The 15,068-nt window shown below is 48.8% G+C and overlaps 1 protein-coding gene across 1 annotated transcript; it reads right to left on the bottom strand.

Moving 5' to 3' along the window:
- Nucleotides 1-9,144: 9,144 nt before the first annotated feature.
- Nucleotides 9,145-12,986, bottom strand: LOC144602671 (CD59 glycoprotein-like). The gene is made up of 3 exons (XM_078415806.1): nt 12,802-12,986; nt 10,614-10,724; nt 9,145-9,940 (listed from the first exon to the last, which is right to left on the bottom strand). The coding sequence occupies exons 1-3, from the start codon at nt 12,851-12,853 to the stop codon at nt 9,753-9,755; spliced, it is 351 nt and encodes a 116-aa protein (XP_078271932.1). The 5' UTR covers nt 12,854-12,986; the 3' UTR covers nt 9,145-9,752.
- Between the last annotated feature and the right edge of the window lie 2,082 nt (nt 12,987-15,068).

The following is a 15,068-nucleotide window of genomic DNA, read 5'->3' as shown; positions in this document are numbered from 1 at the left end:
GCACTGAGGGGAGAGGAGCCAGAGGACTGGGGTCCATACACAGCCTTTAATGCGTCGTAGAAACACTTGATGTCGTGACTGTCTGCGTAGCCCTGGATTTCATCGGCCTTCTTGCGATACCACGCGTCCTGCATCTCACGGAGTTTCTTCTGTACCTTTTGCCTTGCGCAGGCAAAGGCATCTTTCTTCGCTTGTGACATGGGGTCGTTCTGGTGTGCTCAGAACAGTTGGTGTTTCTCTGATAGCAGTGCCTGGATCTCTTCGTCATTCTCATCGAACCAGTCCTGGTTTCTACGGGATGCTGGCCCGAGGTGTTCGAGGGCAGTGGAGTAGACTGCATCTCCGAAGGCCACCCATTGTTCGTCAGTGCTGTCCTGGTTATCATGGGGTGTGTCCAGCAGCTTGCCATCAAGGTCTCTGGAGATTTCTTCTGCAATTTTGCTGCTCTCAGCTTGGAGACGTTGAGCCTCTTTGCAGTCTTCTGACTTTGGGGTCTTCTCATGGGCACGATGCAAAGCTTGAGTTTGGACACGATGGGGCGATGATCAGTCCAGCAGTCGGCACCACACATGGCCTTTGTCACTCTCACGTCCTGCCTGTCCCTCTTCCTGGTGATGACATAATCAATCAGATGCCATTGCCTGGAGCATGGGTGCATCCACGATGTCTCCATGTGCAGCCCCATACGCAGCAGGGTGCGATGCACTGTGTATTGTGACACATTCCTCCCGTCACCACCATTAACATTTTCTGTGACTTGTGCCACAGTCGACCTTCTGTCGGTTCGGACCAGACGGGATAGCCTTCGTTGCCCTCGCGCATCGATGAAACTTGGGCGCCCAACTCCCTGTCTGTCGCCGGTTTGTGGTCTCTCCCTCCTCGGACCACTGTCGGTCGGTACTCACCACTGCTGACCGGGAGCACCCCACAAGCCTTGCCGTTTCAGAGATGTTCTGACCCAGTCGTCTGGCCATAACAATTAGGCCCTTGTCAAAATCACTCAGGTCTTTACTCCTGCCCATTTCTCCTGCATCCAACACATCAACTTCAAGAACTGACTGTTCACTTGCTGCCTAATATATCCCACCCCTTGACAGGTGCCATTGTAACAAGATAACCAATGTTATTCACTTCGCCTGTCTGTAGTCATAATGTTTTGGCTGATCGGTGTAAATGTAAAATTGTCCCTCGTGTGTTCGTGTGCGGGGATCGGCGGTCGGCGGTGACTCGGTGGCACGAAGCGCCCGTTTCAACCCTGTATCTTTCAGACAAACAAATGAAAACTATTACAAATCAGTTCAATGTCAGCAAGGCTGGTAATCCCCGTCAATCGTTTTACTGGAGAAACCTCAACAATTTTTTTCAAAATTGATCATCTCTGGAGTTAGAGTGGTCAAGGGTCCAAGTTTGGGTGAAGGTCCTGACATATAAGATAGACACAGAAAGCTGGAGTAACTCAGTGGGTCAGGCAGCATCTCCGGTGAGAAGGAATAGGTGATGTTTCAGGTCTCGATTGAAAACCTCACCCATTCCTTCTCTCCAGAGATGCTGCCTGACCCGCTGATTTACTCGAGCACTCTGTGAAACGTCACCTATCCGTGTTCTCCAGAGATGCTGCCTGACCCGCTGAGTTACTCCAGCACTTTGTGTCTTTTCCCAAGCAACCTGAACAACCTTTTTTGCTGCCTTCTGTTTCGATACAAATTTCCAATTAGGTTCAGGTGGAACAGGGCACGTCCTCCCACGGTGGACTGAGTTACTCCAGCTTTTCGCGACTGATCAAAAGCTTTTCGCTGTCGCTCGGTAGATGTGACAGCACTAATCTAAATTCCTCTCGTCGTGAAGTGAGACACGAGGCCAGCTTGGATCCCGGGTCTCTGGCGCTGTGAGACAGCAACGCATTCAAGAGAGAGCTAGATAGAGCTCTGAAGAATAGCGGAGTCAGGGGGTATGGGGACAAGGCAAGAACTGGGTACTGATTGAAAATGATCAGCCATGATCACATTGAATTGCGGTGCTGGCTCCGAATGGCCAACTCCTGCACCTATTGTCTATTGTCTCTACCGGTGCGCCACCATTGATGTCAGTGCAGTAGTGATCACATGTGAGGTAGTTTTCTGAAATTGCTTTGGAGAATTTGAGAGAGGCATTGACACAGATTCTTGATCAGTACAGGCGTCCGGCGTTATGTGGAGAATGGGGTTGAGAGGGGGAGATAGATCAGCCATGATTGAATGGCGGAGTAGACTCGATGGGCCGAGTGGCTTAATCCTGGTCCCGGAACTTATGAAAGAAAGGAATACGCTCACATTTTCTTTTGAAAAACAGTACATTATTGAGATGCGGCAACAGATGAACAGAGTAATGGTACAAGCTCCAAGTTGTATATGATTATCATTATCATCCAAATTATTAAAAGATTGCAAATATCAAGCATTGTGTATTAGCATTGGGCTTCGTCAACTGGAAGGAGGTTGTCCAAGCAGTGCCTGCGTAACATGCTTGTTCAGCCTCCCGAGATCAACCCAGTGTCATAAGGCCATAAGTCACACAGCAGGTGATAGGAGCAGAATTAGGCCATTCGGCCCATCGAATATACTACGCCATTCCATCATGGCTGATCTATTTCTCCCTCCCAACCCCATTCTCCTGCCTTCTCCCCACAACCCCTGACACCCGAACTAATCAAGAATCTATCTATCTCTGCCTTAAAATTTTCAAATCACTTGGCCTCCACTGCCTTCTGTTGGAGTTACTAAAGCTGTATGCATGTAATCATCTACAAAGCATAATTCAAATCAATACCAAACAAAAGTGAATTGGAAATGTGAGGAATTGCAGAACATCTATTAGATTAAGCAGCTCATCTCCTGGAAATCAAGTGTTAAGACTCATCAACCCTGATCTTCCGACATACAGCACCCGGACATTATTATGCATTTTTTTCACGTAAATATTGCAAACCAGACTGACACCAGAGCAGTGAACAGCACAAGAGATAAATTAACTTGGTCACTCGCGTTGCAGAGGTAGGTATTACAACAGTGGAAAGAGATTAAACCTCCTCCACACTCATTCTGTTGACCAAAAGCAGCAGGAGGAACTACATCCAGCGCTGTAACCCGTTACACCAGCTGGAGAAACAGAATGGACAGTTAAATAATTTCTGTGTTCATTGTTCATGTACCATTTTAGAGTGATACAGCGTGGAAACAGGCCCTTCGGCCCAACTTGCCCACCCAGCCAACATGTCCCAGCGACACTAGTCCCACCTGCCTGCGCTTGGTCTATATCCCCCCCCCTCCCCCACCACCCAAACTTGTCCTATCCATGTAACTGTCCAACTGTTTCTTAAATGTTGGGAAAGTCCCTGCCTCAACTACCTCCTCTCGCAGCTTGTTCCATATACCTGCCGCGCTCTGTGTGAATGCCACTGAGTTTTCACATGTCTATGAGTAAATCAGCTATTGATTCACAGAATTGTACAGTCTTTACATCTTTGCCAGGACTAGAGGGTGTGAGCTACAGGGAGAGGTTGAGTAGATTGGGCCTCCTTTCCTTGGAGCGCAGGAGGATGAGGGGTGACCTATTCCACTATAAAATCATGAGAGGAATGGATCGGGTAGATGCACAGAGTCTCTTGCCCAGAGTAGATTCGAGAACCAGATGACATAGGTTTAAGGTGAAGGGGAAAAGATTTTAATAGGAATCGGCGGGGGTAATCTTTTCACACAAAGGGTGGTGGGGGTATGTTTCCGCGCTGTATCTCTAAACCAAGCTAAGCTAGAGGTGTGCATCTCAAATTGGTTCTTACTTACCAGCCGTCCCATTCCCAAAAAAGCATTGCTCGTCTTTGCCAGGGCATGTAACAGATTCGGTCACGCATCTGTTTGTTGATCCTGGGCGGTAGTAACACCGCAAACAGTTACCTGTACATGAGAACAGGGAAGGTTGTGTGAGAGACACCTGTAGCTCATTCTGCGGCTGCTCTGAAAACGAGCAACTCCTTTCAATAAACAAAGAACAGTCCCGACACAAACTGCTGGAGTAACTCAGCAGGTCAGGCTAGCCTCTCTGGAGAAGAGGTAGAGGTGATGTTTTGGTCGAGACCCTCGCCCATCCGAGTGGTTGTACTGGCTTGAAAGTCGCCTTGTTGAGTCTCGTTGTCTGTAATACGCTTTCACCGAGCTGCCAGTCCCGCTGAGTTACTCTATTTTCGGTGTAAACGGACACCTGTAGTTCTTTCCTGCACATCAGCACGATAGAGCCCTCTGATGTTTATAGCACGTAAACACAGGCCATTCGGCCCAACGAGTCCGTGCCGACCAGCGACCAGCACTATCCTAAACACTGCCAAAGTAGTATCTAAACTATCTACACACTTATAGTTTCGCCTTTATGCACTGTTATGATTTGTTTTATATGTGTATATGGGGGGGGGGGGGTGCGCATCAGTGAAAGGTCCGGGGGGGGGGGCGGGGGAGCGCATCAATGAAAGGTCGGGGGGGGGAGGGAGCGCACTAGTGGAAGGTCCGTGGGGGGGGGGGGGGGGGAGCGCATTAGTGAAAGGTCCGGGGGGGGGGGGCGGGGGTGCGCATCATTGAAAGGTCCGGGGGGGGGGGGGAGCGCATCAATGAAAGGTCCGGGGGGGGGGGAGAGCATCAGTGAAAGGTCCGGGAGGGAGGGGATAGCGGGGAGAGGGTCTCCCGGGTTTGGGAAAGAGGAGAGAAGCAAGGGGAGAGAGGAGAGGGGAGCCCATATGCACAGACGCACAGCAGCGCCGCGCTCAAAGCCTTCAATAAATCAGGAGGAGGAGGGTTGCGCGAGCTCTTCTCACATGGGCATTTTTACGTCACAACTAAAACCTCTGTAACTTAAAAACTGTACGACCGAATTAAATACAAATATCATTTTCCACCAGCGTTCAGCGTCGTGATTAAGGCGTGCAAAATTTGTGGCGCTACGGTTCACCGTTTTGCAGAAATCAGCCGAAATCACTGTTACAAATATACATACAAATCTCAGTTTTAGTAATATTAACTAGCGAAGATGGGCCCATTCCCACACCCCCCATTCTCTCCTCCCCCAACCCCAATCTTACTCTCCCCACACACCCCTTTCCCCACGACCTCCCCTTTTCCCAGTACCCCTATTTCCCCCACCACCAAGCCCCCTCCGGACGACCCCTGTTGTCCCCCTCCCCAGTCCCCATTCTCAAACCCCGCCACCATTCTCTCTCCCCCAGACACACTCTTACTCTCCCCCACCCCCCCCTTTCCCCAGCACACCCCTTTCCCCTACTCTCTCTTGCCCCCAGCACCAACAGGTCCGGGGGGCGGGGGCGGTGCGTATTGGCCTTTCATCAGTGAAAGGTCCGGGGGGGGGAGCGCATCAGTGAAAGGTCCGGGGGGGGGATAGCGGTGAGAGGGTCTCCCGGGTGTGGGAGAGAGGAGAGAAGCAAGGGGAGAGAGGAGAGGGGAGCCCATACGCACAGACGCACCACGCTGAAAGCCTTCAATAAATCAGCAGGAGGGGGGTTGCACGAGCTCTTGTCATTTTGACGTCACACGCTGAAGGCCATGGAAAAAACGGCTGGAATTTTTTTTGTTTTACTAAAACCTCTGTAACTTAAAAAATGCACGACCGAATCAAATAAAAAAAATCATTTTCCAGCAGCGTTCAGCGTGGTGATTAAGGCGGTGCAGAATTGTGGCGCTACGGTTTCACCGTTTTACCGAAATCAGCCGAAATCACTGTTACAAACATATATACTCTGCTGAGTTTTAGTATATTAAGAAGATAAGATAGATAGATGAATGATCTCTTGCTATCCACTTTGCTGCTGTAACACTGTAAATTTCCCCGGGGTGGGACTAATAAAGAAATATATCATTATTATTATTATTATTATTATTAATATTATTATTATTATTATTATTATTATTATTATTATTATTATTATTATTATTATTATTATTATTATTATTATTATTATTATTATTATTATTATTATTATTATTATTATTATTATTATTATTATTATTATTATTATTATTATTATTATTATTATTATTTTTGTTATTATTTTGTTATTATTTTGTTATTATTATATTCAGTAACAAACTCCCTACATGTTAACAAACACACAGGCTAAATGTTTTACCTGGAATCCCAATCCCACTTGAGAATCTAAAATGCCTTTCCACAGTTAGACTGCAGGACAACAAAATAGTTTTGATTTTCTTACCCAGAGGGGCGCTGAGAATGAGACCGGCGACCAGGACCAAAAGGCAATTCATCTTTGGATTTGAGCTGCTGAGCTTCGAAGGCAAGAGAGGGAACAGGAACAAAATTTCGAACAGAAGTCTTTCAAATTCCCTGAAACCTGAAGAAGGGTCCCAGCTGGAAACGTCACCAGTCCGTGTTCTCCAGAGCTGCTGCCTGACTCACTGAGTTATGCCAGCTCTCTGAGCCTTTATTGAAAATCCCCTGTAATTCTCCCAAATGGGAGGGTCTTCTAGAGGTAGTGGGAGGAGGCAAGCTAAAGGACGAATTACTGATGCCTTGCTTAGAGGTAAAGGAACCTTCAACAACTGGAAGAGATGATAATTGCGAAATTAAGTAATTACGAAAAATATAGATACGAACCCTCCCCCACACACACACACACACACACACACACACAAATTTCCCCTCACTTGCACCACCTCCTTCATCTACTGTGTCCGCTGCTCCAGGTGTCAACTTCTCCACATCGGCGAGACCAAGCGCAGGCTCGGCGATCGTTTCGTTCAACACCTCCGCTCAGTCCGGCTCAACCAACCTGATCTCCCGGTGGATCAGCACTTCAACTCCCCCTCCCACTCCCAGTCTGACCTTTCTGTCATGGGCCTCCTCCATTGTCAGAGCGAGCGAGGCCCAGCGCAAATTGGAGGAACAGCACCTCATATTTCGCTTGGGCAGTTTACACCCCAGCGGTATGAACATTGACCTCTCTAACTTCAGATCGCCCCTGCTTTCCCTCTCCCTCCATCCCCTCCCCATTCCCAGTTCTCCCACTAGTTTTCCTGTCTCTGACTACATCCTATCTTTGTCCCCGCCCCCTCCCTCACATCAGTCTGAAGAGGGGTCTCGACCCAAAAAGTCACCCATTCCCTTGTCTCCAGAGATGCTGCCTGACCAGCTGGGGGAGGGAGAGGAGGGGAGGGGGGAGGGGGAGGGAGGAGAGGGTGCTGCACCAATGCCGGGGAAGTTTGGGCCCAATGGGTCCACTTGGTCTAGCAACTTACTATTTATGTTAACCTTATTCAACAACAGATGGTTAACACAAGTTTGGCGCAGCCGCAGATTTGCTGCCTTGCAGCGAATGCAGCGACGGAGACCCGGGTTCCATCCTGATCACGGGTGCTTTAGCCACCACCCTCTGATGAAATAAATTCCTCCTTAACTCTTTCATAATCCTAATAATCATAATCGTACTATATTAGCCAAGTATGCTTTGCAACATACTAGAAAGTTGAATTGACGTACAGTTATAGTAACAGTACACACAAAATACATTTTAACACGAACATCCACCACAGTGACTCTCTCCAGAGATGCTGCCTGACCCGCTGAGATACTCCAGCATTCAGGTCGAGCAGATAACGTCTCTTCAAGCTTGACTGCCGTTACTGCAGGCAGTTGTACGCCTGACTAACCCGTATCCATGCTGCCAGATGCAATCTCTCTCCTGCACCTTGACCTTCTTGCTTAGGTGTGGCACGGTAGCGCAGTTTTAGAGCTGCTGCCGTACGGCGCCAGGGACCCCGGTTCCATCCCGACCACGGGCGCTGTCTCATAGAAACATAGAAAATAGGTGCAGGAGTAGGCCATTCGGCCCTTCGAGCCTGCATCACCATGCAATATGATCATGGCTGATCATCCAACTCAGTATCCCGTACCTGCCTTCTTTCCATACCCCCTGATCCCTTTAGCCACAAGGGCCACATCTAACTCCCTCTTAAATATAGCCAATGAACTGGCCTCAACTACCTTCTGTGGCAGAGAATTCCACAGATTCACCACTCTCTGTCTGAAAAAAAACTTTCTCATCTTGGTCCTGAAAGACTTTCCCCTTATCCTTAAACTGTGACCCCTTGTTCTGGACTTCCCCAACACCGGGAACAATCTTTCTGCATCTAGCCTGTCCAACCCCTTATGAATTTTGTAAGTTTCTATAAGATCCCCCCTCAATCTTCAAAATTCCAGCGAGTACATGCCGAGTCTATCCAGTCTTTCTTCATATGAAAGTCCTGCCATCCCAGGAATCAATCTGGTGAACCTTCTCTGTATTCCTCTATGGCAAGAATGTCATAGTGGCTTCCTCCCACACTCCAAAGACGGACGGATTTGTAGGTTAGTATCTGAAGAAGGGTCCCAACTGGAAACGTCACCATTCCGTGTTCACTAGACCTGCTGCCTGACTCGCTGAGTTACGCCAGCTCTCTGAGCCTTTATTGAAAATCCCCCCGTGGTTTTGACAAATGAGAGGGTGTTCTAAAGGTAGTGGGAGGAGGCAAGCTAAAGGACGAATTACTGATGACAACAGCGACTCTGGAGAGGAGAAAACCGCAGGCTACATCCGTAGAGACGGCACACGAGGCCAGCATGGAACCCGGGTCTCTAGCGCTGTGAGGCAGCAACGCATTCAAGAGAGAGCTAGATAGAGCTCTGGGGGATAGCGGAGTCAGGGGGTACGGGGAGAAGGCAGGAACGGGGTACTGATTGAGAATGATCAGCCATGATCACATTGAATGGCGGTGCTGCCTCCGAATGCCCCACTCCTGCACCTATTGTCTATTGTCTATTGTCTCTACCGGTGCGCCACCATTGATGCCAGTGCAGTAATGATCACTTGTGAGGCAGTTTTCTGAAAATGCTTTGGAGAATTTGAGAGGGGCTTTGACACAGATTCTTGATCAGTACAGGCGTCCGGGGTTATGTGGAGAATGGGGTTGAGAGGGAGAGATAGATCAGCCATGATTGAATGGCGGAGTAGACTCGATGGGCCGAATGGCTTAATCCTGGTCCCGGAACTTATGAAAGAAAGGAATACGCTCACATTTTCTTTCGAAAATCAGTACTTTATTGAGATGCGGCAACAGATGAACAGAATAATGGTACAAGCTCCAAGTTATATGATTATCATTATCATCCAAATTATTAAAAGGTTGCAAATATCAAGCATTGTGTATTAGCATGGGCTTCGTCAACTGGAAGGAGGTTGTCCAAGCGGTGCCTGCGTAACATGCTTGTCCAGCCTCCCGAGATCAACCCAGTGCCATAAGGGCATAAGTCACACAGCAGGTGATAGGAGACGTATTAGGCCATTCGGCCCATCGAATCTACTACGCCATTCCATCATGGCTGATCTATTTCTCCCTCCCAACCCCATTCTCCTGCCTTCTCCCCACAACCCCTGACACCCGCAATAATCAAGAATCTATCTATCTCTGCCTTAAAAATATCTATTCACTTGGCCTCCACTGCCTTCTGTTGGAGTTACTAAAGCTGTATGCATGTAATCTTCTACAAAGCATCATTCAAATCAATACGAAAAAAAAGTGAATTGGAAATGTGAGGAATTGCAGAACATCTATTAGATTAAGCAGCTCATCTCCTGGAAATCAAGCGTTAAGACTCATCATCCCTAATCTTCCGACATACAGCACCCGGACGTTTACACGGTGGATTATTATTATGCATTTGCTTCACATAAATATTGCAAACCAGACTGACACCAGAGCAGGGAACAGCACAAGAGATAATTTAACTTGGTCACTCGCGTTGCAGAGGTCAGTATTACAACAGTGGTAAGAGATGGAAGCTCCTATAATATCTGGCCGTTGACCACAAAGTGCAGGAAGATCGCATCCAGCTTTGTAAGCCGTTATATCACCTGGAGAAACAGAATGGACAGTTAATTCATTTCTGTGTTCATAGTATAAATACCATTTTAGAGTGATACAGCTTTGGCCCAACTTGCCCACACCGGCCAACATGTCCCAGCGACACTAGTCCCACCTGCCTGCGCTTGGTCCATATCCCCCCCCCCCCCGCTCCCCCACCAAACTTGTCCTATCCATGTACCTGTCTACCTGCTTCTTAAACGTTGGGAACATCCCTGCCTCAACTACCTCCTCTGGCAATTTGTTTCACACACCCACCACCCTGTGTGTGAATGCCACCGAGTTTTCACATGTCTATGAGTAAATCAGCTATTGATTCACAGAATTGTGCAGTCTTTACATCTTTGCCAGGATTAGAGGGTGTGAGCTACAAGGAGAGGTTGAGTAGACTGGGTCTCCATTCCTTGGAGCGCAGGAGGATGAGGGGTGATCTTATAGGTGTATAAAATCATGAGAGAAATAGATCGGGTAGATGCACAGAGTCTCTTGCCCAGAGTAGAATCGAGAACCAGAGGACATAGGTTTAAGGTGAAGGGGAAAAGATTTAATAGGAATCGGCGGGGGTAAGGTTTTCGCACAAAGGGTGGTGGGGGCATGTTTCCGCGATATATCTCTAAACCAAGCTAAGCTAGAGGTGTGCATCTCAAATTGGTTCTTACTTACCAGCCATCACAACCCCAAGATAGCATTGCTCGTCATTCCGAGAGCATGTAACAGAATCGGTCACGCATCTGTTTGTTGATCCTGGGCAGGAATAACACCGCAAACAGTTACCTGTACACGAGAACAGGAAAGGTTGTGTGAGAGACACCTGTAGCTCATTCTGCGGCTGCTCTGAAAACGAGCAACTCCTTTCAATAAACATAGAACATTCCCGACACAAAATGCTGGAGTAACTCAGCGGGTCAGGCTAGCCTCTCTGGAGAAGAGGTAGAGGTGATGTTTTGGTCGAGACCCTCCCCCATCCGAGTGGCTGTACTGACTTGAAAGTCGCCTTGTTGAGTCTCGTTGTCTGTAACTCGTTTTCACCGAGCTGCCAGTCCCGCTGTGTTACTCCAGCACTTTGTGTCTATTTTCGGTGTAAACCGATGCCTGCAGTTCCTTCCTGCACAATAGCACTGTCGAGCCCTCTGATGTTTATAGCACGTAAACACAGGCCATTCGGCCCACCGAGTCCGTGCCGACCAGCGACCAGCACTATCCTAAACACTGCCAAAGTAGTATCTAAACTATCTACACACTTATAGTTTTGCCTTTTAGCACTGTTATTGTTTGTTTTATGTGTACATATGTGTGTCTGTGCGTGTGTGTGTGTGTGTGTGCGTGTGTGCGTGTGTGTGTGTGTGTGTGTGTGCGTGTGTGTGTGTGTGTGTGTAGGAAGGAACTGCTGATGATGGTTTCTCATTTATTTTGATTTAAAGAACAACTTATTTCACGGATTAGATTTATTAGATTTTTTTAAATTATCAATTGAAAAAGACCGCTAAAACCCCGAAAAAATACTTCCTCATTTTGAAAAGGGCGTTAAAAAACACTTTTGTATCACCGAACAGATTTTAAAAAAACAACGTCCTAAAAAAATTGGCTTAAATATTTTAAAAAGATTTTTTATTTAAAAGATTCTGTGTAAAAAAAAAGACGTTCAATCCCGCCCGTTTGTTTACGATGGGGGGAGGGGAATGGGGGGAGGGGAGTGCGGGTGCGGTGAGCGAAGTGGGGGGGAGCGGGGGGGGAGGGGAGTGGGGGTGCGGGAGGGGAGGGGTGGGAAGGGAGGGGGAAGGGGGTGGAGGGGAAGAATGGTGGGGTGGGAAGGGGTGGGATTGGGGGTGGGGAAGGGGAGGGGGAACAGGGGGAGAGGGGGTGGAGGGAGGGGAATGGGGAGAGGGTAGTGGGGTTGGGAAGGGAGGGAGAGGGGAGGGGGTGTATGGGTAGAGGGAGGGGAATGGGGGAGGGGAGTGGGGGAAGGGGAGGGGAGTGGGGGTGGGGAGAGGGGAGTGGGGTTGGGGGGAGGGGAATGGGGGAAAGAGGGTGAGGTGGAGGGGTGAATGGGGGAGCGGAGTGGGGGTGGGGTAGGGGAGTGGCTGTGGGGGGAACAGGGGGAAGGGGAGCAGGAGCGGGGTGGGGGTGGAGGGAGGGGAATGGGGGGAGGGTAGTGGGGGTGGGGATGGGGAGGGGAGGGAGAGGGGACGGGGTTGGGGAGGGGAATGGGGGAAGGGGAGCGGAGGGGGAGAGGTGGTTGAGGGGTGGGGGGGACGAGGGGTGTGGTGTGGGAGAGGGGTGGAGGGGAGGGGAATGGGGAGAGGGGAGTGGGGGTAGGGGAATGGGGAAAGGGGGTGGGGGTAGAGGGGTGGGGGTGGGGGTGATGGGGGAGCGGAGTGGGGTGGGGTAGGGGGAGTGGGGTTGGGGTAGGTGGGTGGGGTAGGGGAGTGGGGGTGGGGTAGGTGAGTGGGGGGGAGGGGAGGAGAGGGTGCTGACCGATGTAGGAGAGGCTTTGGTCCACGGCTCGCTCTGGCTGCAGTGCTGGCCACACGGGACCGAGGTCAGTGCCCCCCTTCTCCCCTTACCCGTCGCTGCTCGCCCGCTCACGACCCCGGGAGACTCTCCCCGCCCGGCAACGGGCTTCGTCAATTGAGGGAGGATTGCCCCAGGGAGAGGTTTGGACCCAACGCGTCCACGTCAGTCTAGTATAACAATAAAACACTCTTGACTTGACAATAACTAACTCCATATTCAGTAAGAAACTCCCTACATGTCAACAAACACACAGGCTAAATTCCGATCCCACTTGAGAATCTAAAATGCCTTTCCACAGTTAAACTGCAGGACAACAAAATAGTTTTGATTTTCTTACCCAGAGGGGCGCTGATAATGAGACCAGCGACCAGGACCAAAAGGCAATTCATCCTTGGATTTGAGCAGCTGAGCTTCGAAGGCAAGAGAGAGAACAGGAAAAAATTCGAACACAAGTCTTTCAAACTCCCTGATATATGAAGAAGGGTCCCAGCTGGAAACGTCACCAGCCCGTATTCTCCAGAGCAGCTGTCTGACTCGCTGAGTTACGCCAGCTCTCTGCGCCTTTATTGAAAATCCCCCTGTGGTTTTGACAAATGGGAGGGGTCTTCTAGAGGTAGAGGGAGGAGGCAAGCTAAAGGACGAATTGCTGATGATAACAGCGACTCTGGAGAGGAGAAATCGAGCAAGTAGATACAAGAAATGCTGCTGCTGGTAACAAGCCTCCCCGACAAAGCACTGGATGTGGTCAGGCAACATCCGTAAAGACGGCACACGAGGCCAGCATGGAAACTGGGTCTCTGGCGCTGTGACGCAGCAAGGCATTCAAGAGAGAGCTGGATAGAGCTCTTAAGGATAGCGGAGTCAGGGGGGATGGGGAGAAGGCAGGAACGGGGTACTGATTGAGAATGATCAGCCATGATCACATTGAATGGTGGTGCTGGCTCCGAATGGCCTACTCCTGCACCTATTGTCTATTGTCTATTGTCTCTACCAGTGCGCCACCATTGATGCCAGTGCAGTAATGATCACTTGTGAGGCAGTTTTCTGAAATTGCTTTGGAGAATTTGAGAGAGGCTTTGACACAGATTCTTGACCAGTACAGGCGTCCGGGGTTATGTGGAGAATGGGGTTGAGAGGGAGAGATAGATCAGCCATGATTGAATGGCGGAGTAGAGTCGATGGGCCGAATGGCTTAATCCTGATCCTTGAACTTATGAAAGAAAATAATACGCTCACATTTTACTTTGAAAATCAGTACTTTATTGAGATGCGGCAACACATGAACAGAGTAATGGTACAAGCTCCAAGTTATATGATTATCATTATCGTCCAAATTATTAAAAGATTGCAAATATCAAGCATTTAGTATTAGCATTGGCTTCGTCCACTAGAAGGAGGTTGTCCTTAAGCAGGTTAAGCAGACAAAAAAGAGTAGCAAAGTCAAATGTGGGTCCCTTGAAGGCAGACACGGGTGAAATTATTATGGGTAACAAGGAAATGGCAGAAGAGTTGAACAGGCACTTCGGATCTGTCTTCATTAAGAAAGACACAAACAATCTCCCAGATGTACTGCAGATCAGAGGATCTAGGGGGGTGGGGTACAGGAACTGAAATAAATTTTCATTAGGTGAGAAATTGTATTGGGTAGACTGATAGGACTGAATGTTGATAAATCCCCAGGGCCTGGTGGTCTTCATCCCAGGGTACTCGGGGAGGTGGCTCTGGAAATAGTGAACGCACTGGTGATCATTTTCCAATGTTCAATAGATTCAAGATCAGTTCCTGAGGATTGGAGGACAGCTAATGTTATCCCACTTTTCAAGAAAGGAGCGAGAGAGGAAACGGGGAATTACAGACCAGTTAGCCTGACTTCGGTGGTGGGAAAGATGCTGGAGTCATTTATTAAAGAGGTAATAACGGTGCATTTGGATAGCAGTAAAAGGATAAGTCCAAGTCAGCGTGGATTTGTGAAAGGTAAATTATGCTTGACTAATCTTCTGGAATTTTTTGAGGACGTGACAAGTAAAATGGATGAAGTGGAGCCAGCGGATGTAGTGTATCTAGACTTTCAGAAAGCCTTTGATAAGGTCCCGCACGAGAGCTTGGTGACTAAAAATAGAGCACATGGTATTGGGGGTAGGGTGTTGACATGGATAGAGAATTGGTTGGCAGACAGGAAGCAAAAAATAGGAGTAAACGAATCGTTTTCATAATTACAGGCAGTGGCGAGTGGACTGCCGCAAGGCTCGGTGTTGGGGCCACAACTGTTTACCATATATATTAATGATTTGGAAGAGGGAATTAGAAGCAACACTAGCATGTTTGACGATGACACAAAGCTGGGTGGCAGTATGTACTGCGAAGAGGATGTTAGGAGATTGCAGGGTGACCTGGACAGGTTGAGTGAGTGGGCAGATGCGTGGCAGATGCAGTATAATATAGATAAATGTGAGGTTATCCACTTTGGCGGCAGAAACAAGGAGGCAGATTATTATCTCAATGGAGTTAGGTTAGGTAAGGGGGAGGTCCAGCGAGAACAGGGTGTCCTTCTACACCAGTCACTGAAAATTGGCGTGCAATTGCAGCAGGCAGTGAAGAAAGCTA

The sequence above is a fragment of the Rhinoraja longicauda genome, chromosome 19, assembly GCF_053455715.1.
Source record: "Rhinoraja longicauda isolate Sanriku21f chromosome 19, sRhiLon1.1, whole genome shotgun sequence".
Taxonomy (NCBI): Eukaryota; Metazoa; Chordata; class Chondrichthyes; order Rajiformes; family Arhynchobatidae; genus Rhinoraja; species Rhinoraja longicauda.
This window is presented reverse-complemented; position numbering and strand designations above follow the sequence as displayed.